At 42.0% G+C, this 25004-nt stretch overlaps 1 protein-coding gene across 1 annotated transcript in view; it reads left to right on the top strand.

Annotated features, from left to right (window-relative positions):
• Positions 1–25004, top strand: part of PCSK2 (proprotein convertase subtilisin/kexin type 2) — a 284945-nt gene that overhangs the window by 248138 nt on the left and 11803 nt on the right. The window contains exons 9-10 of the mRNA XM_080683185.1: positions 17243–17458; positions 19183–19283. Coding sequence (XP_080539311.1) covers positions 17243–17458; positions 19183–19283 — 317 coding nt within the window. The remainder of the gene's footprint in view (positions 1–17242; positions 17459–19182; positions 19284–25004) is intronic.

Here is a 25004-nt window from a genome sequence, read left to right on the forward strand (position 1 = left end):
TATCACATCTGCTTCACACAAAAACATCACCTACCTGGCTCCTTAAGGATTTGAGTTTGCATCTCCAAAGTTTGCTCAATAAATACGTGAGGAGGCAACAAAGAGCAGATTAGAGGAAGGGAAGAGAAAAATTTTCCTTTATCTCAATGTTTTCCTCTTCACATCATAGCCCACATATTGAATTTATAGTTAAAGCAATCTTCACATTATATATGGGAAGTAGGTTACAGTCAGAGACCCCGGGATTATGAGATATCTAATAAGTAACTTCCTAGTCTGGGATCCCCCAGAAGCAGACCCTGAGACAAGGATTGAGTTCAAGTAGTTAATTTGGGAAATCAAGGGACCACCAGTAGTAAATAGGGAGGTATGACAGGGAAGAAAAGGACCAATAAAGGGTGTACTATTGAGCCAGCTATCACCATGATCAACTGGAGCATAATCCCATTGGGAAACTGGCAAAACACACACTGAAGTTATCCCACCTGATGTCAAGGGAGCTGGGGTAAATGTCACTGTCTAAGTAAATGCCCCAGCACTTTCAGCCCAGGGGCAGGTGTGCAGAGCAGCCTTCAGACTCTTGGGAGAAAGCCCTTAGACCAAGTGGTGCCTGTGCTGGCATTTGGAAATCCCCAGTGCACAGAATATGTAAGGTCTAAGGGATATGGCTGATACCCACTGCCACCTCTGCTACAATCTCCAACGTGCAGTTTGAGTAAAACCTAATCTGAGCCCTAGAGCAATTGCTCTCTGGGTCTAAAGGAACAGCCCATGTGTTTGCTGGCCAGAAAAAGATGGAGCCCTTGCGTAGAGACTAATGGAGCAACAAAGGCCAGCATATGGGACACGGTCTCTTAAATCACGCTAACAGCCAGGAGGAGAATTCAGGTAACACTCAAGGGCCTTGAAAGTGACAGTTGATTCATGAATTTCTTTCCACATCTTGAGGAAATGCAGCCACCCAGAGCACCCCTGACATGTCCTTGGCTGGTTCCGATGACTACACCTCAACCTCGTATTAATCACACTCAGGATGCTACCAAAGGGAACAGCTTAAGAATATTTCAGGACAAGGCCATAGGAAGTCCTTTGAGGCACCGATGAGATAGAGCACTGATAGTTTATTCCCTGGGGAGCTGCAAAGGGCACACGCACAGATTTAGGATATACCAGAGAGGGGTCACTTGCAAGAGATGGGTCAAAAGCCACCATCCAGAAAAGGGAGGCAGGTGGAGGGCTGCCTAGGGAGACAGTGATTAATCCGGAATGGGCCAGGCGAGGCCCTGGTGCGGCCTGCTGGAATTTAATCAGAGCAGTGGATCTGACACAGTGGCAGCAGGTGCCGCGAGGCCTCTGGCAGGCAATGAATGCCTCCTGCCAAGGAGCTCTCAGGAATTCTCCACGAGCCGATTTATGCCCTAAAGCCAAACAAAGGTTCGCAGCTGAGCAGGGCTGCCACAGGGAGGACTAAAGAGTTCAGCCTCTGAAACGGGTATTGCAGCTACAATCCCTTCTTTCACTTCTGACAAGAAACAGAAGACAGGGTTAGTGGGTTTCGGGTGATGGCACCATCCTCCTTTCGGCTTTCCCTGAGATTCTGACACCCTCACCCCACTCCTGGTGGACTCCACAGAACCCGATGAGAGCATCAGGCCGACTCTGCGATGCCCATAGCCGGCTGCAGGGCCCCGCTCCTACAGGGCCAGCCATCCTCTCTCTGCATCCTCCTGAGGACTTCTGGGCACCATGGATTTATACTCCTCAGTGTGCTCCATGGGGAATTAACACCCCCGGGGCAACCATCAGCCTCGCTGTCCTGGTGGCAGGTTCACTAGGGATCTCCCAAGGGACTGAGCCCACTTGCCCACAGGGAAACCTGCTCATCAGCTCACACTGGATTGTCATTTCTCCCTCCTGTCTCCTGCTACCTCACTGCTCACTAATGCTTCTTGAGACCATCTCTCCCCAAATTAACTACCTGCTCCAGATTCCTTGTCTCAATAACCACTTTTGAAGAAACATAAATTGGGACCAACCTCTTTCTCCCTAGAGGTGTGGCCAGCAATTCTCTGAAAGTAAACCCAGCTCCTTTTAGAATCCATTCACCCATCGCCCCAGCTTAAGGCCCTGCATGACTTAGTACCCCCTCCAACATTCCATGTGTGGAAAAGTAGTAGATAAAGAATGAAAATGCCCAGCCGGCATGGTTGATCATAGATCTACGAACCAGGAGGTCACAGGTGGATTCCCGGTCAGGGCACATGTCTGGGTTGGGGCTTAATCCCCAGTAGGGGACATGCAGGAGGCAGCCCAACAATGATTCTTTTTTTAAAATTTATTTATTTTTAATTTCTTTATTGAATAAGGTATTACATATGTGTCCTTATTCCCCCATTACCCCCCACCTCCCATTCATGCCCCCACCCCCCTGTTGTCTGTGTCCATTGATTAGGCTTATATGCATGTATATAAGGCCTTTGGTTGATCTCTCCCTCTTACCCCCACCCTCCCCTACCTTACCTGAGGTTTGATGTTCTGATTGATGTTTCTCTGTCTCTGGACCTATTTTTGTTCATCCGTTTCTGTTGTTCATTATATTCCACAAATGAATGAGATCATGTGATATTTATCTTTCTCTGCCTGGCTTACTTCACTTAGCATAATGCTCTCCATCTCCATCCATGTTGCTGCAAATGGTAAGAACTCCTTTTTTACCGCAGCGTAGTATTCCATTGTGTAGATGTACCACAGTTTTTTAATCCACTCATCTGCTGATGGGCACTTAGGCTGTTTCCAAATCCTAGCTATGGTGAATTGTGCTGCAATCAACATAGGGGTGCATATATCCTCTCTGATTCGTGTTTCTAGTTTCTTCAGATATATTCCTAGAAGTGGGATCACTGGGTCAAATGGGAGTTCCATTTTTAGTTTTTTGAGGAAACTCCATACTGTTCTCCACAGTGGCTGCACCAGTCTGCATTCCCACCAGCAGTGCACGAGGGTTCCTTTTTCTCCGCATCCTCGCCAGCACTTGTCATTTGTTGATTTGTTGATAATAGCCATTCTGACAGGTGTGAGATGGTATCGCATTGTCGTTTTGATTTGCATCTCTCTGACGATTAGTGACTTTGAGCAGGTTTTCATATGTCTCTTGGCCTTCCTTCTGTCTTCTTTCAAAAGTGTCTATTTAGATCAGTTGTCCATTTTTTCATTGGGTTGTTTATCTACTTTTTGTTAAGCTGCATGAGTTCCCTGTAAATGTTGGAGATTAAAACCTTATCGTTGATATCATTGGTAAATATGTTCTCCCATGCAGTGGGCTTTCTTGTTGTTTTATTGATGGTCTCCTTTGCTGTGCAAAAGCTTTTTATTTTGATGTAGTCCCATTTGTTTATTTTCTCTTTGATTTTCATTGCCCTAGGAGCAGTATTAGTGAAGAAATTGCTTGGGCATATGTCAGAGATTTTTCTGGCTGTGGATTCCTCTAGTATTTTTAGGGTTTCTCCTCATATGTTTAAGTCCTTGATCCATTTTAAGTTTATTTTTGTGTATGGTGTAAGTTGGTGATCTAGTTTCATTTTTTTGCATGTATCTGTCCAGTTTTCCCAACACCATTTATTGAAGAGACTGTCTTGACTCCATTGTATGTTCATGCCTCCTTTGTCAAATATTAATTGAGCATAGTGATTTGGGTCGATTTCTGGGTTCTCTATTCTATTCCATTGATCTATATGTCTGTTCTTGTGCCAGTACCAGGCAGTTTTGAGAACAGTGGCTTTGTAATACAACTTGAAATCTGGTATTGAGATCCCATCTACTTTGTTGTTCTTTCTCAGGATTGCTGTGGCTATTCAGGGTCTTTTTTTATCCCAGATGAATTTTTGGAGAGTTCTTTCTAGTTCTGTGAAATATGCCCTTGGTATTTTATTTTTTTTAATATATTTTATTGATTTTTTACAGAGAGGAAGGAAGAGGGATAGAGAGTTAGAAACATCGATGAGAGAGAAACATCGATCAGCTGCCTCTTGCACACCTCCTACTGGGGATGTGCCCGCAACCAAGGTATATGCCCTTGACCGGAATCGAACCTGGGACCTTTCAGTCCGCAGGCTGATGCTCTATCCACTGAGCCAAACCGGTTTTGGCATGCCCTTGGTATTTTAATGGGGAGTACATTGAATCTATAGATTGCTTTGGGTAGTATGGACATTTTAATGATGTTGATTCTCCCAATCCATGAACATGGTATGTTCTTCCATCTGTTTACATCTTCCTCTCTTTTTTCAGTGTCCTGTAGTTTTCTGCATATAGGTCTTTTACCTCCTTAGTTAAGTTTATTCCTAGGTATCTTAATTTTTTTGATGTGATGGTAAATGGGATTGCTCTTTTAGTCTCTCTTTCTGTAAGTTCACTGTTGGTGTATAGAAATGCCATAGATTTCTTGGCGTTAATTTTGTATCCTGCTACATTGCCAAATTCATTTATTAAGTCTATTAGTTTTTTGATGGAGTCTTTCGGGCTCTTTATGTACAATATCATGTCATCTGCAAATAAGGACAAGCTTTACTTCTTCTTTTCCAATTTGGATGCCTTTTATTTCTTCTTCTTGTCTAATTGCAATGGCTAATACTTCCAGTACTATGTTGAACAGGAGTGGTGAGAGTGGGCATCCCTGTCTTGTTCCTGTTCTTAGGGGAAATGATTTTAGTTTTTGCCCATTGAGTATGATGTTAGCTGTGGGTTTATCATATATAGCTTTTATTATGTTGAGGTATGATCCTTCTATTCCCACATTGCTGAGAGTTTTTATCAAGAAAGGGTGTTGGATTTTGTCAAATGCTTTTTCTGCATCAATTGATATGACTATGTGATTTTTATCTCTCAATTTGTTTATGTGATGTATCACATTTATTGATTTGTGGATATTGTACCATCCTTGCATTCCTGGGATAAATTCTACTTGGTCATGGGTGTATGATCTTTCTGATGTACTGCGGGATCCGATTTGCTAGAATTTTGTTGAGGATTTTGGCATCTACGTTCATGAGGGATATTGGCCTATAATTCTCTTTCATTGTGTTGTCTTTATCTGGTTTTTGGTATTAGGGTGATGCTGGTTTCATAGAATGAGCTTGGAAGTGTTCCTTCCTCTTGAATTCTTTGGAATAGTCTGAGGAGGATAGGTTTTAATTCTGCCTTGAATGTTTGGTAAAACTCCCCTGTGAAGCTGTCTGGCCCCGGGCTTTTGTTTGCTGGAAGCTTTTTGATGACTGCTTCAATTTCTTCCATAGTTATTGGCCTATTGAGATGTTTAGATTCTTCCTGGTTGAGTTTTGGAAGGTTATATTTTTCTAGGAATATGTCCATTTCCTCCAGGTTGTCCAGTTTGTTGGAATAGAGTTGTTCATAGTATTTTTTAACAATCCTTTGTATTTTGGTGGGGTCTGTTGTTATTTCACCTTTTTCATTTCTGATTTTGTTTTTTTTTTGGGTCCTCTCTCTTTGCTTCTTGGTGAGCCTGGCTAAAGGTTCATCAATCTTGTTTATCCTTTCAAAGAACCAGCTCTTGGTTTTGTTGATCTTTTGTATTGTTTTTTTGGTCTCTAGGTCGTTTATCTTCACTCTGATCTTTATTATTTCCTTCCTTCTGCTTACACTGGGCTTTTCTTGTTGCTCTTTTTCTAACTCTTTGAGTTGTAGGGGTAGGTAATTTATTAGCATTGTTTCTTGTTTTTTGCAGTAGGCTTGTACAGCTATGAACTTCCCTCTCAAGACTGCTTTTGCTGTGCCCCATAGATTTTGGACTGTTGTGTTTTCATTGTCGTTTGTTGCCATGATGTTTTTTTATTTCTTCTTTGATCTCTCAGGTAACCCAGTCATTTGTTTAATAGCATGCTATTTAGTCTCCAGGTGTTTGATTTTTTTGGATTGTTTTTATTGTAGTTGATTTCTAGTTTTATGCCACTGTTATCTGAGAAGATGCTTGATATGATTTCTATCTTCTTGAATTTGAAGAGACTTTGCCTATGACCCAACATATGATCTTTGAAAATGACCCATGTGCACTTGAGAAGAATATATATTCTGTGGCTTTGGGGTGAAATGTTCTGAAGATGTCAATTAATTCCATCTGGTCTAGTGAGTCATTTAGGATTGATGTTTCTTTGCTCATTTTTTGTTTAGAGGATGTGTCCAATGGTGATAGTGGGTTATTAAAGTCTCCTACTATCATTGTATTGCTGTCAATCTCTCCTTTGATATCCTCCAGGAGTTTTTTTATGTATTTGGGTCCTCCTGTATTGGGTGCATATATGTTTACCAGAGTTATTTCTTCTTGTTGGATTGCTCCCTTTAGTATTATCAAGTGGCCTTCCTTATCTCTTGTTATGTCCTTCACTTTGAGATCTAATTTGTCAGATATAAGTATTGCTACCCCAGTTTTTTTTCATTTCCATTCACCTGAAAAACCTTTTTCCATCCCTTCACCCTCAGTCTGTGTGCATCTTTTGTTCTGAGGTGGGTATCTTGTAGACAGCAGATATATGGGTTGTGTTTTCTTATCCAATTCATTACCCTATGTCTTTTGATTGGGGCATTTAATCCATTTACATTTAAAGTTATTATTGATAGGTACTTATTTGTCGCCATTTTTTCTTTACCCCTGCATTCCTTCTTCGCTTCCTATTTCTTTTTTTTTTTTTTTTGCAGCAGACCCTTTAGCATTTTTTGCATTGCTGGTTTGGTGGTAATAAATTCCCTTAGTCCTTTTTTGTCTGTGAAGTTCCTGATTTCACCTTCAATTTTGATTGATAGCCTTGCTGGGTACAGTATTCTTGGATTCAGACCTTTCCTTTGCATGACTTTGTATATTTCATTCCATTCCCTTCTGGCCTGATGAGTTTCTGTTGAGAAATCAGTTGCTAGTCTGATGGGGGTTCCTTTGTAGGTAACTTCCTGTCTCTCTCTGGCCGCTTTTAAGATTCTTACTTTGTCGTTGGTGTTTGCCAGTTTAATTATAATGTGCCTTGGCGTCGGTCTTTTGGGGTTCATTTTGCTTGGGACTCTGTGAGCTTCTTGGATTTGTGTGGGTTTTTTCTTCCCTATATCAAGGAAGTTTTCTGTCATTATTTCTTCAAAGAGGTTTTCTGTTCCTTGCTCAGTTTACTCTCCTTCTGGAACCCCTATTATGTGGATGTTGTTTTGTTTCTTGTTGTCCCAAAGTTCCCTTAGGGTCTCCTCCTGCTTTTTAATTTTTTTTTTCAGAAGCTGGTCTACTTGGGTATTTTTTCCTACCTTGTCTTCTAGCTCACTGATGCACTCCTCTGCTTCTTCTAGTCTACTCTTGATGCTTTCTATTGAGTTCTTTACAGCAGCGATGTCATTTTTCATTTCTTCTTGGTTCTTCATTTCCTCTTGGTTCTTACTCATATTGTCGAATTTGTCTTCCATTCTTTTCAGCCACCTTATGGCCATTTCTCTGAATTCTTTCTCTGACAGGTTGCTTGCCTCCATTTCGTTTGCTTCCTTTTCTGGTGATGCCTGCTTTTCTTTCATATGCGGGCTGTTTCTTTGTCTCCCCATGGTCTCTCTTCTCCGGGTGTCTGGTTGTGTAGTTCTCTCTCTCCTGCGTTGACTTAAAGGCACAAAATACAACACAACCAGGTACAACACACAAGGCACTGAACAGAAATGTATTCATGATATTAATAACCCCAAATAAAGGTGACCACCAGAGAAAGGCAAATTAGGGGATAGGAGAGAAAGAAGAAGAGAGAAAGAAAAAGAAAAGAAAGAAGTACCAAAATGAAATTTTGAAAAGGAAAACAAAAGTAAGAGATAAGAGAAAGAGAATAAAAAAGAAAAGGGGAACAAACTATATATATATGGGGAGAAAACTCCAATAGAACAGCCACTAATTCCAGCAAATGCCAGCAACAAGTACCTGGAGATGAATACAAACTACAAACAACTAATATCAAGCAAGGCAAGGGAAAACAGAAGCAAAAAAAAACAAACAAAAACAAAGCAAACAGAAAAATAAAACAAAAAAAAGAATAAGCAAAACAATCTCATAAACAAGCATAAAAAATCGATATAATCAACATTCAAGCAAACAACAACAAAAGGACAGAGAGAAAAACAATTTTTTGGATAGTGAAGACAGAGAAGAGAGAGGTGTGTATGAACTCGGAGGAGGGGATTGGAAATTAGATATATAAGTAGGGTGAAATTTTAACAGGGGGTAAAAAGAAAGAATAGGAGGAATCTAAAGCAGGAGAAGGGTAAGAGAAACAAGACAACAAAAGGGGAAAGTTAGGAAGAGAGTGATGGCATAAAGGTAGAGTTGAGATAGAGTGGAATGATGCTAAAGGAAAGATGAAAATAGAATGTAGAACATTAATCTCAAAGTCAATGAGAAAATAAAATGACACTTTTTTAAAAAAAAAAGGTAAAATAGTAGTAGTAATAATACTGATTGAAAATAAAAATGTAATAATTAAAAAGGTAAAATCAAGTGAGGAAAAAAAGAAAAAAACATTAGTTTCTTAAGTAAAAGATTAAAAAAATAAAAAATGAAAAATAAAAATAAAATGTGCAGTAGTGAAGGTCATTCACTTCTTCTATTGTTCTGTTTGGCACACCTGTTTCCCAGTCAGGACAGTATTGCAGTTCCCTGCATTCCACTGCTCCTCAGTGTTGTAAGCCAGTCCTGATTTTTAAGTAGGCAGTGTGTCTTACTCTCTTGTATTCCTTTATTTGTAATTACACAAGAGTCAATTTGTGATTCAACCCCTGGGTGGCAGTGTTTCTGGATTGACCTCCAAGTCTATAGGTCCTCTCTAGCCTGTGCTTAGATGCTGCTTTCCCTGTGGCACTCAATACCGGTTTGTGGTAGTGGGCTGCCCCAGAGCTGGTTTTCCGACAGTCACTCCCCGCTCTGATCCCCAGGTTTCAGAAAAACAACTTTCCCCTGCAGTCTCCTAGGGTGTCCCCAACTGGGTGATCCCATGCACTGGGCTCAGCAATCAGAAGCAGGGATTTAAAGAGGAGAAAGCGCAAGTGTGCGAACTCCGGGGCTGCGCGCAAGTCTGAGCAGTCCTTCTTTCCCCCCCCCCCCACTCCCCCACCGTGTCCAAGCAGCCGGCACACTTTTAAAATTTTTAGGCTGTCCTTCTGCATCAGATCAAAATGGGTTGCTTTTTAGCGACCCCCTCTGTTAGCAGCTCTGAGGACCCCCTTCCACATTCATGGATCACACCAGCCCCAACAGCCATGGATTTTTCTAGGTGCAGACTTCCCCCGGTCCTCCAGCTCCCACAGTGCGCGCATTTCTCTGTCCTGCTGGGACCAGAGACCTCACCTTATCCTAGGCAAAATCTGACCTTTCCATGGTGGAGTGTAGAGCTCCTCTCAATCCACATGTTTTCACCAATTGGGGACCAGTGCTCTGGGGTTCACAGCTGTTCGGTGGGTGCTGCAGTTGTAGATTTTCAGGCTTCTGATAACATCCACTTTCCCCTTCAAGATGGCGCGGTCTCCGCGTCTGAGCCGGTGGCTCCGGGAGGGAACCCAGCAGCAGTGGGGGCTGCCCGGTCAGGGGAGCCCCATCCAGCAGTCTCCCACCTCCTCCTGGAGTTTAGCTGTCCCTTAACTCACCGACACTCCCCATGCGACCCTCAGCTGTTCTTTCTATCTGCTCCGGGACAAGGCTCGGGACACGTCTGTCTATTCCGCCACCATTTTTTTCTCCGTATCAATGATTCTCATCATTAATGTTTCTATCTCTCTCTCCCTTCCTCTCTGAACTCAATAAAAATTTATTTTTAAAAAAACAGAACAGATGCACAAAAAACATAACTCAATCACTGGTATTGTTGCAAAGAGAAACTTTCTAAGCATAAAGACAAAGGGAAAATATTTAACAAAAAAAGTAATAAGTATTATTACATAAAACCTTTAAAAACTTCTGCAAATCTGATCATTGTTAAAGCTAAGTAATGGATACATTGAGAGTTATTATACTATTCACTCTACTTGTGTGGTTCTTAATGTCTTTCAAATTAAAAGGTTTTTATTCACACTAAAAAAGTGTAAGGCAATTTAGTAGGTAGTGCAGTTGCCAAGAGTAAAAATACATATCTAGGGAAAAGTGAAAAAAGCAAAGTTCTAATTTTATAAGAATGGCTACTTGTGGTTTGGGATAAAAATTCTAGAGACTGCATACACAGGTTTGTTTTTTTTAATGCTCTATCTGATATGACCTAAATGGAAGTGAATAGGATGAACTGTATCAGTCAGAAGAGGCTACCTTATGCTGTGGTAACAAGCTTCCCCAAAAGCTCAGAAGCTTTAAAACACCACGATTTCTCATTCAGCTACACATCCCTCATGGTCCGCAGGAGGTTCTGCTCATGACAGTCTCTTAGGGATCAGGGCTGACTTCTGGAACATTGCCAATCACTGTGCAGAGGGAAAGAGAGAACTGTGCTGAACAGTAACTGGTTCAGCTTAGAAATGATATTGTGTGTCAATCATTCCCACTTACAATTCATTGATTAAAATGATCCAAACAGAGCATTATCATAGGCCTAGATAGTGGACAGCTAGAAATATTTGGCAAACAGCTCTCACAATGGCCCAGAGTGACTGCTAAGTGACAAAAAAGTAATCAGTGACATAGTGAGGACAAACACAAATGTCAAATATGTTTGTGAATAATTTAAATGAAATTGTTTGATGAGCTGTGAGTGAAGAAAGGCAATATTTGTACATCAACACATTGTTTTATATGGTATTTTAAATATGTATTTCTAAAAAAATAGATTAAAAATATAGTAAGAAAACTTCTGCAAGTCTAAATACAATAGACAAAAGAAAAAATTGGTCAATATATATGCAATATAGATGATAGAAATTTGGTTATGAGCCTTAATATAGGAAGAGCTCTAACACATCAATAAAAAGAATATCATGAAAGAAAAATAGGCAAAGGATATTATATTTTGGAGCTTGGTGCTTTGCTATTCATAAAGCAAGAACACAAATAAGCAGTAAAGATGCCCTGGCCAAGTGACTCAGTGGTTAGAGCATCCATCCACACACTAAAGGGATGCAGGTTCGATTCCCAGTCAAGGGCATGTACCTGAGTTGCAGGTTCAACTCAGCCCTGGTCTGAGTGCATGCGGGAGGCAACCAATCCATGTGAAAGAGAGACATCGATGTTTCTCTTTCTCTTTCACCCTCCCTCCCTCCCTCCCTTTCACTCCTCTCTCTCTAAAAATCAACAGAAAAAATATCCTCAGTTAAGGATTAACAAGAGAAAGAAAGAAAGAAAGAAAGAAAGAAAGAAAGAAAGAAAGAAAGAAAGAAAGAAAGAAAGAAAGAAAAAATGATGTCCACTGCAGTACTTTAAAACTTAGAAATAGCCTTCCATGTATGTCTAAGAAAAGGAGTAAATTATGGAATGGTTATTTAATAAGACTAATAAAAATTATGGTGCAAAAGAATATTTAATTATTGAGGAAATGTTAATGATATAATAGTAAGAAATGAGCCACAAAAGTGGATATATTTTTATGACCCCAATTTTATTATTAAACCTGTTCTTATACTTTGCATTTATATATAAAACTTTCAGGAATCCACAAAATATCACCATTGATTTTCTAGTCATGGAAGATTATAAAGGATTTTTTTTTTTCTTGAGAGTCTGTATACTAATCATTCTACAATGAATGTGATTTTCACAATAAATATACAATAACTTTTTAAAGTCTGTCAGTGTTATATTGCTATGTCAAGATGACTGGAAAATAACACTTAGTATAGTTGAGTGTCTAGGAAAAGGTAAGCTAGACCAGAAGACTGGCCTCCAGCATCTGCAGATAACACCACTGGGCCAGGTGCTGGTCTGGTCATTAGCCCGAGTCACTGGGCATTGGTTACAGGGACTGATTCACTTCAGCCCTAAGAGCCTCAAAGCGGGATTTTCACCTCCTGGGATACAGGTGTATGCTAGGGACACAGAGCCAAGTTCTAGCTGGAACTTTACCTAGACTGATGGTAAGCAATTTGTGACATTTTTATATTATGAGCACAATACAAAATCTGCATAAACTCTTTAAAAAGGTTGGGTTTGTGAGAGGCTCTTAGGCTATGTTCTAAAAACCAGCAACTGCACACTCAGTGTCCTTGCCAACAGGTTAGAGCCGTTCACCCGCCTCGGCACATGGACACTTTGGGCCAGATCATTCTCCGCTGTGGGACATGGGGGACTGCCTTATGTATTGTAAAAGTTTAGTAGTCTCCCTGGCCTCTACTCACTAAAGTCTAGTAGTTCATACCTGCACACACAGTTGTGCCCACCAAAATTGTCTCCAACAGTGCCAAACACCCCCTTGGGCAAAATTGTCTCCAAAGGTGCCCCTCGTTGGAAAATACAGTAGTTAAATACAGTCAGTAGTGCCTGGGTGAACATTCTCATTTGGTGAAAACTCTAGCGAGGCACAAATTCTGCTAAACAACAAGAGACTGATTCAAAGACAGAATTCAAAGTGGAGTTGCACCATGTGCTGAATTTCATCTACATGAATTTGCCATCTTCAAAAATAATAATATTGTATGTCAAATATATGTCAATATAAAAATGTAGTAGGGGAAGTACAAGAGGAGCAAGCAATTCCAGTGTCAACAGTGCAGACAGGTCTGACTGTCATTGTATTCTCTGACCCTGCGCTGCAGAAAAAGGGAGGGAGACCCCCCACCCCCACCTCTACTCCCAGGGGACAGCCCATTCTCACAGGCCCAGATCCCACCTGCAGTGCAGGCTCCTGAGTCATCTCTGGGTGGGTGACACCTCCCCCCAAAATGCCCAATTTGGGTTTTTGGCTTTTGTTTACCACTTGTTCCCTGGATAAAATTCCCTCTGTTGAACTGCCCAGTATGGCAATGTTTGCCTAACTGAATCTTGAGTGATGGTGTTCAATGTATAAGTGAACTTGGGGGAAATTGACATTGCTGTGGTGCTGTCTTTCTATCCAAGAACATGACGTGTTGTTGTGTCTTTCCAGTGGGTCAAGCCATCTGTCCTCCCACGGAGTTTCTTTTCTTTTTTATTTATTTATTTTTTGGGTTTTGAGAGAGAGAGAGAAAAAAACATCCATTTGTTGTTCCACTTATTTATGCATTCATTGGTTGCTCCTTATGTACACCCTAACCGGGGATAAAACCTACAGCCTGTTGTATCAGGATGATGCTCTAACCAGCTGAGCTACGTGGCCAGAGCAGTACTCCTAAAAAGTTTTATTTGGTACTTAGCTCTTTTTTCCAATTTGTTGTTTCTTCCAAAGTATTTTATCCTTCGTGTAGCTAGTGTAAATGGTGCCGCCACATAAGATTGCTGTGAGGATTCGATAGGTCAATATATACAGTACTTAGAGTGACCCCTGACACACATACAGTAAGTGCCATAGAAGTGCTTGCTATGACTGTCCTCCAACTGATTGTTGTTTGAATGTGGGTCATAGTAGTTGTGTCTCGATTGCTGCCTGGTTGCTGTTCAGGTGAAGCCGGGGCAGAAGTGGATCTTAGGGCATCATTTTAACAGTGTTAACCTAAAAAGAAAAGGCCAACGTGAGAGGCAACAAGAGAAATCCCAAAGGTTGTGGTTAGGAGACTAAGGCAAGGGATATGTATGAGAAACAGAAGAGCAACATTTACATCAATAGAAGGAAGGAAGGATAACATAGTGATGCTACCTCTAAAGAATTTTTTTCATCTCCAGTCCAAAGTCATAATATCTTCTTTCTCCTCATTTTTTTTTGCAAACAGTTGTTTGAGATATAATGTTGCTTTAGGCCCAGTCCAAAGGTTAGTGCCCTGTTTTCACATTCTAAAGGTCTAAGGGGTACGAGGGGCTAGGCAGTTCTGACTCAATTGGAAAGTGGCTCTGTTTAAGTTATTTTTACAACAGGAAAGTGCAATATGCCAATAACAGACCTATCCTATACCCAGTTCTCAGTCCTCTTAGAGATGCCCTATCCCCACTTATCTGCCCCAGAACTAGGGTTTTATCCTCACTGGCCTATTTTTTTTTTAATTCTTTATTGTTTAAAGTATTGCATAAGTCTCCTTTTTCCCCATTGACATCTCCCTGGCCACCCTCACTCCCTAGCACCTGCCCTCACCCCACTATTGTCTGTGGTCCTTGGTTATGCTCATATGCATGCATACAAGTCCTGATCTCTTACCCCTTCACCCCCCACCTTCCCTCATAGGTTGGACAGTCTGTTTGATGCTTCTATGACTCTGGTCCTATTTTTGTTCATCAGTTTATGTTGATCATTATATTCCACAAATGAGTGAGATCATGTGATATTTATCTGTCTCCAACTAGCTTATTTCACTTAGCATAATGCTCTCCAATTCCATCCATGCTGTTGCAAATGGTAAGAATTCCTTCTTTTTTACAGCAGTGTAGTATTCCATTGTGTAGATGTACCACAGTTTTCTAATCCACTCATCTGCTGATGGGCACCTAGGCTGTTTCCAAATCTTAGCTATTGTAAATTGTGCTGCAATGAACATAGAGGTGCATATATCCTTTCTGATTGGTGTTTCTGTTTTCTTGGGATATAGTCCTAGAAGTGGAATTACTGGGCCAAATGGAAGTTCCATTTTTAATTTTTTGAGAAAACTTTGTACTGTTTTCCACAGTGGCTGCACCAGTCTGCATTCCCACCAGCAGTCTCACTGGCCTGTCTTACCCTGGAACTATTTGGTTCTAATACCCAATCATTAGAAACAAGGATATAATTATTATTGCCTTATGTGTTCTATCTTGCTTAGAAAATGAAGCTTAATATTCCTAGGAATCAAAGTATTCCTGTGGGCAAATAGCATACTCCAATACAATACAAATAACACTTGCTGTTTACTCTTCAGAAACAGTTGCTCTCTGTGTATTCATGAGCTAATCCACGTAACAAACTGCCCCAAATAACCACCATTTACGTTTACTTAGCGTCTACAAGTTGGCTGTGTTGTTCTGCAGACCTGGAACAGCCTCAGCTAATCTCAGCTGGCCTCGCTGTATTTAAAGTTATTTTTGCTCTGTTTCACTTGATCTACCTGGTCAGCTAGAGGGGGAGCTACACACTGGTCTAGAATGGCCTCCCTCGCAAGTCTGGCTGTCAGCAGGGGCAGTGAATTTGACTGGGCTATATCTGTCATGAACCGCAGGTAACCTTGGATTTGTTCCCATGGTGCAGAGTTCTGAAAGAGCAGAAGTGTATAGGGCTTCTTGAGACCTATGTTCAGAACTGACACAGCATCACTCTCCACCACAGTCTGTGAGCCAAAGCGAGACTAGAGGCCAGCCAGAATCAAGCGTGGAGAGTGGACCCCTCCTCTCAGTGGGCAGGACTGCAAAGTCATCAAGGGAACCCTGAAAAATTAGTCACAATCAATCTAACACTCTCCCTACACCTAGGCGAGAATGCTCTTAGCATTGATTTCCTTTCAGCAAAGGTTGCTTCCTCTCACCAGCAGCCCACCTGTGAACTGGTTCTGGGGAAAGATCCATTACCCTCGTTTGCATATGTTTCATTTTCACAGGCTGCCATTTCTTGACAGTGAGCCCACATCTGAATCTGTTTGGGAGTGTGATCTCCTATACCAGCTGTCAGGATGATCCATTTCTCTCTCCGTCCTGGTTCCTAAGAGCAGTTGCTTATTTTGGTGGAGTTTTCCAGTCTAGATTTACCAAAAACTCTGAGGACAGTTCTCAGCTAGTGGTTAAATAAATCTTTGTTAACGTATCGACTCAATCAATCACAAGCTAATTAACTCCAAGTTCTGTTAGAAGCTATTGAAATGTCATTTCTCATGGTCAGAAAGGAGGCAGAGAGCTTGGAGGTAGTCCAGTCATCTTCTTTCCTTCTGGCATCTCTGCCCTTAAAAACCACTGAGTCAGGACTGTGGATCCCTGGGGCCATGCAGGAACAGTCTTTCTCTGCCATAGCTTCTATTTGTCTTCTCGCCCCTATTTGTCGGAACTGCCATCCCAGAAGAGGGTTACCTAGTGGCCTGGGCCAGGCTAAGGAGAAGGGGGAGGCTGTGCACTGCTGCTCACCTCCCACAGGGCATCACTGTGCCCCTGTCCTCCACTCAGCCCGTAGGGGAAACCAGAGCAGCCCCACCCTCAGCCTGGATCAGAATACGGGAAACCAGAAGGAATGGCCACTCCTGAGAGGAGAAAGTGGAGAAAATACTCCTAGAAAATAGAGAATGGCAAAAGTCCTGTTCAAGCCAGGAAAGCAACACTAACCAGTATTCATGACTAAGCTTGGCATTTATAACTAAGTAGCATATGGTAATAACATTGTGCATATCATTATGTATTTAAAGTTATTTTTGCTCTGTTTTACTTGATCAGATTAGACTTCCCTCCTATATTCAGTGTTTCCTGGCATAAGTAAAATGTCATATTATATCATGTTTAAAATTTTTGGTATGATCCAATAGGGTAAAAAAATATATACATGTATGTAGGCATATACATATATACCTATATTTGTTTGTATATATGCATATAGTACATGTACATATGTGTGTATGTGCATATATATATGTATGTACACATATGTGTGTATATACATGTATGATTTGTGATAACATTTTGGCATTAAATGTATATTTTATCATCATAATATCTACATGTATGTAAAATTTTATATAAAAGATATGTAACTATATATAAAATAAAAGATATAAATTTTTTCTACCTTATATAGCTAAGTATAAATATATATGTATACTTACATTTTTGTTGAAAAATGACTGAAAGGATGCATAAGAATCGGATAATAATGATATCACCTAGGGGGATTTTTTTTTTTATTTTCCTTTTCATATATTTTGATTTTTAAAAGCAGTTCATTTGTAAATGTTACCAAGATTCTTCCAGTTTTTTCTCATCACCTTATTCCCAGCTTAAATTGTAAGTTCGGAGGACTTTATATACTGAATCCTCACTGGGGGGAAAAATATTCTTGGTGCCTCACTAGAGGATAGTGTTTTTTATGGGCAGACAGAACCAAATCCAGTCATTTGGTTGAGCTGCTGAGGGAAGCTCAAGTCCAGGTTCCCCGGATCGGGAATCCCCAACACCTGGCAGGACCCCCTTCAGCCCCTGGTTCCCGCGGGCGTGGGAGTTGGCAGCATCTCTTCTGTCCTCCCCCAGGGCCGAGGCGGCAAAGGCAGCATCTATGTGTGGGCCTCTGGGGATGGCGGCAGCTACGACGACTGCAACTGCGATGGCTATGCCTCAAGCATGTGGACCATCTCCATCAACTCAGCCATCAACGACGGTAGGACGGCCTTGTACGACGAGAGCTGCTCCTCCACCTTGGCCTCCACCTTCAGCAACGGCAGAAAGAGGAACCCCGAGGCGGGAGTGGTGAGTGAGGCCACTGGCCCTCTGTGAGGTTGTGGAATGCAAGGTACTGTGACGTCATGCACAGACACGGTGACGTCATGGGAGGAAAGGGAGCTACCCACTTCCCTAAAATGTCAGCACAGGTTCCGAGAGGAGATCCATTGTCCTCCAGGCCTAATAATGCTTTGTTATCAAGGCAGAGAAATGTAAGACATGAAAATTGAAAGCAAGGACGGGATGACCCCCTTGCAGCTCATTTTCCACAGATTGTTTTTCTTGAAGTTGATTATTTGATTGCAAATGATGACAAAGTCTGCTTTATCAAAAAGTTGCCCCGCCAGGTCACTTATAAGGAAAACTAATACAAAGAACTGGGTCACCACATCACCCACCTGAGCCAAGAACCCATCCAGGTATTACAGTAATTTCTTTTAAAATCCAAGGATGGACTTTTCTGGGTCTATAAACCTCCCAAAATTGGGTACATGTGTATTTTCTCAGGGAAAGAGTAGTGGTTTTCATCCTAGGTCAGTGATTGAGAAAACAAAATTTTAAGAATCACAAACTTAGATTTTTTAATATTTTTATTGATTTTTAGAGAGAGGAGGAGGGAGAGGGAGATAGAGAAACATCGATGTGAAAGCAAAACATAGATCGGTGCTCTACGCCCCCTATCGGGGATCAAGCCCAAAACTCAGGCATGTGCCCTGACCCACTGGGAATAGAACCAGCAACCTTTCCATGCACAGGACAACACCCAACCAACCAAGCGACATTGGCCAGGGCCAGACTTAGATTAACTTAGATTATTGATTGCACTTTTCTGAGCAACTCTTCCTTCCTGGGCAACTAGGTAAAATGGTGAATTTTCCAAACCCCTTGGAAATAAATCTCTGTACAGTGTAATGAACCTTTTTGGATCTCTTCCTCTCTCTGGATAGTTCACTCACAGATCAGCCTTTCCTCAGACCTCCAAGCCAAGAATTTGGGAGGTGGTTCAATAGACCCACTGAGTTAGTTACACTCTCCCCTACAGACAAACAGAGGAAGAAGGAGAATTCCTGTGGTTCATACATGATTTTAATAAAAACCTCCCAAACATTGAAAGTGAGGTTTTTCTCTTTGTGGAAGTTCTTTAAAACTCGGTTGGTCATTGAGAAGATTTCCCCCTTAAGAAGAGTTGTGGAGGTGATCATCTTGGCTCAAAATGTCTCAGAATCTTCCCATGAATTTCAAAAGGAGAGAAACATTTTCTTTTTAATGGCCTGTCCTTTTAGGCAAGCCTTAGCTGAGCCCGATTATTCTTCCCTCTTTGGTATAGTGCCTGAATGGAAAAGACATGTTAATGCAATAGCCCTTGGGCTTTCAGAAAGATGATCCCAGTGCAATAAAACTCTTGGCTTGTGCCTCTCCACCTATCATGCCTCATTTTAGGATCCAAAAATGTCTCCCTAGTCTCTGGAATAGCTGCAGATAGTGCTTCTTGGAGCAACTAGCTTGCTTTTATCTTGTGGACACTGTAACTCTAATTGATTCTGTGCCCCTTTTTGCAAGGGCTACTAGGAAACTCAGATAAAATGCATGGTTAAAATAGATATATGGGTGCTAAATTTAGCCTTACCTTCATCTTAATCTTCTTCAGAACAAGGAAGAGTTTAAATTTTAAAAAAATAGATAATTCTCTGCTCCATATTGTTTTGGGATTCAAAATAGTGTGACTCATTGCTCAATATCTTCTCTTTCAGGCAACCACAGACTTGTATGGCAACTGCACTCTGAGGCATTCTGGGACATCTGCAGCAGCTCCAGAGGCCGCTGGAGTGTTTGCTCTGGCTTTAGAGGCTAAGTATGTTTCCAGCTTGGGCTGAGGGTCAGCTCTGTAAGGTGGACTAACATGTGTCTCTCCACCCAACACTAGGTGTCCATGGAGGCAAAAGTGGATGCAAGAGCCTGCACACACACACACACACACACACACACACACACACACCCCACAAAACTACAATAGGCCCACTTGAGAATCCTACAGACAAACAGGAAGAAGGAGAATTCCTGTGGTTCAGACATGGCTTTATTGAAAACCCTGGCTCTCGTAAACATTGAAAGTGAGGTTTTTCTCATTGTGAAAGTTCTTTGAAACTCAGTTCATCATTAAGGTCTCCCCCTTAAGAAAAGTTGTGCAGGTGATCACACATATCTATTATATTAACTCAACATGTCTCAGAATCTCTCCATGAGTTTTAGATGTAGGGAAACATTTTTTTGTTTGTTTGTTTGTTTGCTTGTTAATCCTCACCTGAGGATATTTTTCCATTGATTTTTAGAGAGAGTGAAAGGGAGGGGAAGAGACACAGAGAGAAAAACATCAACGTGAGACAGACACATCAATTGGTTGCCTCCTGCATGTACCCTGACCAGGGCCAGGGAGTGAGCCCACAACCCAGCAGGTACATGCCCTTGACCGAAATAGAACCCAGGACCCTTTAGTCTGTGGGCTGATGCTCTATCCACTGAGCAAAACTGGCTAGGACGGGAAACATTTTTTTAATGGCTTGTCCTTTTAGGCAAGCTTGAGCTGAGCCTGTTTATTCTTCCCTCTTCGGGAGTACCTTTCCTTCCTGAACAGAAAAGAAATGCCGATGCAATCACCCTTGGGAGAGTACTGGTGTACCCCTAGGAGAGTACAGGACACCGACACCCCACCACACATATCAGCTACTTGCTCAGGTATCAAATAGAGGTATGTAGGTCGACTCTTCTTCATAAAACTTCTCTTTGTCCTCAGGATGAGCTGGTGGCTATTTTATTCCAATAATACTCACCATCAGCTAAGTGAAATAAAACCATTTTCAAGCTGGGTATCTAGCAAGGTATTCATAACATGTGTCAAACAGGGTGCTCCGACTCAAGATTTGTTAACTTATAAGGCGAATTCACTTTTAACACTGAGACAAGGTGGGCAAAGTCACGCAGTATTGCCCAAGAAATGGGCTTTACTGGGAAACCTTCCAAGCTACAGGTAAGAGGAGACCATCCTCTCTGTTCTCACCATTCCACAGCGAAGCCACATATCCCTACTGCTGGGCACACTTTTGATATTCCAGCTGAAGTACTTGACAACCTGCTACTCTATATTCTCTTAGTGCAAACCAGAGACTAGCCTTGTTTTTGAGCAATGAACATGTGGGCTTCAGGCACCATGCACTCGGTGTGAGTGCAAATGCCCACCATGTAAGGAGTTGTCTGAAAATGCTGCACCAGCCACTTGTGAGAAATTGGACTCGGGTTCCTGGGGAAGCAGAGTTGAGTCTCTACCTTCCACCCCTCCTCAGCTGTTGCTAGGCAACTGAAGCTTTGAGCATTAATCTCGAGGCAGCCCTGCTTGTCTCTCTCCACAAATGCATTTTTTTTACTTGCAAACGAGGCAAGAGTTGATTCCTAGAATAGGAAGAGACTTTGAAAGATTATCTAGTCCAACCCTCTGCCTTCAAACTGAAAAAGCATAAACATCCTTCTTTTACAATTAAGGCCCCAAATTGAGAGTGACTCCTCTTTTTGGACCAAGCCAAACTTCAAATCTTCTAACAAAAGTCAGGTGGAAATGTTAGGACACCGAGGGATAGACACTGGTCAAAGAGTTTCTATTAAGCGCAGAGACCAAAACCTACTCACAGATTATCTCCATTTCCTGCATATGAAACTGTGCATCTCAGAGCTTGTTGTGTGCCCTGGAGCCTGAGCTGGCTTTGCTCACTCCAGCTGGGAGCAGACAAGCAGGGGAGCCTGCTGCCTGCCGCTGAGCCTGGCAGAGAACAGGAAGCAGGAGAACTCCAAAAGCTAGAAGGAGTTTCTGGTCTCCCTTTAAATCTAAGAGGGCAGAACTTGACTCAAAGTCACCTTGGACTTTGGCAAGCAAAAACCACTTGCCCAGGCCTATACGCATGCAAAGGAACCACGCAAATTGATGGAGCAAGGCTACGGGATTCATGGGCTCCGCACCAGCTTTCTTGAGCACACATTTGTAGATATCCTTCTAGAAGAGAGTGCAGTCACCACTTAGGCACACTTTGTTTTAGAGCAATGGTCATGAATTTAATGCTCTCTATTGCCATGTAGCAGCGAAGGATGACAGCTGGCAGTAGGTGGTTCAAGCCCATCACGGGAGCCAGTCCTAAAATCCTGCGGAACACCAACTGCCTGCGTTGGAAGCACACTCTGAGATGAGTTTCCTGCAAGTGGTTTCTAAAGGAAGAGACCAGAAGGAAGTAGTGGAAGCAGGTTAGGGACAGGGAGAAGCCAAGCAAGTATGCAATTTGAGTTCTGGCCTCAGCTTGATCCCGTGAGGAACTCTGGAGTATAAATGTTTATGCCTCAGAGTTTGTTTTCCCTCGAGGCGAGGGAGCTGGGCGGCCATGTCCCTGTGCTAAGAGCCATGCCTGGGAGCACATCTGGCTTTCTGCACCTGTGGGCATAGAGGCCCCAGTAGCCAGCAGTGAAAACCACTGGTCAGCATGAAATAGCCCCGAAAGAGCCCAGAGGGATGAGTAGGGGAAGACTCTCCAGGAACAGTTTCTACTGCTCTCCTCTGTCCTGAGACAAGAAACTGGGAGTCCTCGGTGACCATGTGACAGCAATCAAGGGCTCTTTCCCTCCCAGAGGCCCAATAAAACACTTTTACAAAGCAATGGAAATGCAGTAAGCAAATTACCCTGTCTCACTGGATACCCCTCGGGACTGTGAACGAGGGAGAATAACCACCCCATGATTCCAGGGGGAAAAAGGAAACCCTTCCTTTGTCCTGCCCAGTCACCACTGTTTTTCAATATTATAAAGTGCTTTTCTGCCAAATGCTTGAAAGTGGCTTGTTGAGTCACAGGAATATTGTTCACATGTCCCAGTGTGACCATTAGAGAAATTTCAAAGAATTTCTTTAATGGGAGCATGTGGTCAGAGAAGGGAGGGATAACTGCTACCTTCAAATATTTTGGGTTCTTCCATGACCATCTGTGCTGTTCGGGCTGAGCTAGGTTTGAGGAGCAGATGTCATAAAGAGGCAAATTTTTGGCTCAAAAGAAGCATCCATAGTAAAATGGCCCACATATTGGTCTAGAACAAGCATGTCAAACTCAAAGGCTAACGCGGGCCAAATAAATGGGCCATACAGCCCGGCCCGCAGGCTAAGAGTTTGAGATGCTTGGTCTGGAACAGTGGTCAGCAAACTCATTAGTCAACAGAGCCAAATATCAACAGTACAACAATTGAAATTTCTTTTGAGAGCCAAATTTTTTAAACTTAAACTTCTTCTAACGCCACTTCTTCAAAATAGACTCGCCCATGCTGAAAAACGACTTCTGCGCAAGGGCCATGAAGTTTCAATCTCACTGTACGTGCGCGCCCGCACGTGGTATTTTGTGGACGAGCCACACTCAAGGGCCCAAAGAGCCGCATGTGGCTCGTGAGCCGCGGTTTGCTGACCACTGGTCTAGAACAACGTTTCTAAAACTGACCTTCCAGGAGATGGATTTTTACATATAAACTCTTTATCAAAGTATAATAGACACTGAGAAAAGTGTACAGATAGTAGGTATAACTCAATGACTTCTTACAAGGTTAATAGACCCATGTAACCAGCACCCAACTCAAGAAAAAGACTGTTAACCTAAGTCTAAGTACCAGTCTCTTTTACTCTGAAAGTCTGAGAGATTCCATGCTGTTGTGTCTGGTTATAAGTCGTTCATACTCATTGTAGAATATTACTCCATTATAAATGGGTACTTGAGTTGTTTCCACTTTGGGGCTATTATGAGTAATATTTCTATGAACATTCTTGTACATGTCTTTTAATGAAGTTAAGGACACATTTCTGTTGGGTATGCTCTCGCAGGGGTCCTCAAACTACGACCCACGGGCCACATGCGGCCCACCGAGGACATTTATCCGGCCCGCCGGGTGCCGCTGCCTATCCTGCTTAGCAGCCGACTCGTCCGGGGCCCTCAGTGCGCATAGGAATTTGTTCATAGTTGTTGTTTTTTTAAACTATAGTCCGGCCCTCCAACGGTCTGAGGGACAGTGAACTGGCCCCCTGTTTAAAAAGTTTGAGGACCCCTGAGGAGTCAAAATGCTGAGTCAGGGGTATACATATGTGCAGCTCTAGTAGATACTGTCAAGTAGTTTTCCAAAGTGAATGTACCCACTGACACTTCCTCCAGCAGTGAATGAGAGTTAGAATTGTTCCACACCTGCCAACATTGGGTATTGTCAGTCTTATACACTTTAGCCATGCTTATGGGTGTGCAGTGGAATTGTATTGTAGTTTTAATTTGCATTTCCCTGATAACTAGTGAAGTTGAGCATGAGGGGGAGTTTGAAAATAATAGATTCCCAACTCTCTGCCAAGAGTCACTGAACACAAATCCCTGGGGATGAATGGTTCAGGAATTTGTCTTTTCAACCCCACTCAAGGGGCTACATAAGCAGCCAGCCCATTGCTGTTCTGTGGACTGGGGTGTGTGGCACCCAGTAGGGCAATGGCTCTATGAACCTATGAACCAGGGTGCTATTGTGCAGAATGTGAATATCTAGACTCAGCCTCTGATTAGGTGCTGGTATTAGATCAAGATTGAAAACAGGAAATTTGAATAACAATAGATAAATAAAAAAGGGCTTATTATCCTGTCATGTGAAAGATAATACAGAGGTGAGGAGTCCAGGCATGTATAGGGGTGCCACCAGGAATCAGGCAATCCAACTTTTTCTGGATTTTTCCTCTTCCACCTTCGAGTTCTGTAGGTGCTTCTGGAGCGCCAATCACTGTGTTTACATTTCAGGCAGAAAAAAGAGAGGAGCAAAGGGAAAAAAGACATCCACCAGCTGAGTCAGCCCCATTTAAAGGTTTTTCCAAAAAAACTCTGCCCAGTGGCTTCTGCTTATTTCTCACTAGCCAGAACTGTCATATGACCACCCCAGACTGCGAGAGGCTAGGAAATATAGTTTTATAACTGATAACATTGCTGTTCTGAATAAAATTGGGTTTTCTTAATAAATAAAAAAGATAGATATGATAGAATTGCCAGTGTCTTCCAGCAACTAAGTGGGCAATCACTCACCTCCTATGGATCTCTATTGTCTTATCTGAAAAATAGAAAATTAGATCACCAACATGTCTTCTATGACTTCCTGGTATATTATAGGTCTACTTCAAAGACACCATGCCTCTAGGAAAGTGCATTTTTTAATTGGATATGTGTTTATTTGAGGATTGAATATACCTCAATATTTACTTTTAAATATTGTGACCAATATATTTATATGGGAAATAGTGTCTATTCTCTTCAAACTTACATTGATGCTCAATATATGAGATATATTTTAATATTAATAATATTAATAAATTCTTTATTGAGTGCTCAGTACCATGCTAGTTAATATCACATGGTGATCTACATTTATACCCTACAAAAAACCTCTAAGGCCTTATCACCATTTTATATATATAGTAGAGGCCCAGTGCACAGATTTGTGCACCAGTAGGGTCCCTTGGCGTGGCCTGCGGAGATCCAGGGAGGAG

The sequence above is a fragment of the Plecotus auritus genome (assembly GCF_963455305.1).
Source record: "Plecotus auritus genome assembly, chromosome: 8".
Lineage (NCBI taxonomy): Eukaryota > Metazoa > Chordata > Mammalia > Chiroptera > Vespertilionidae > Plecotus > Plecotus auritus.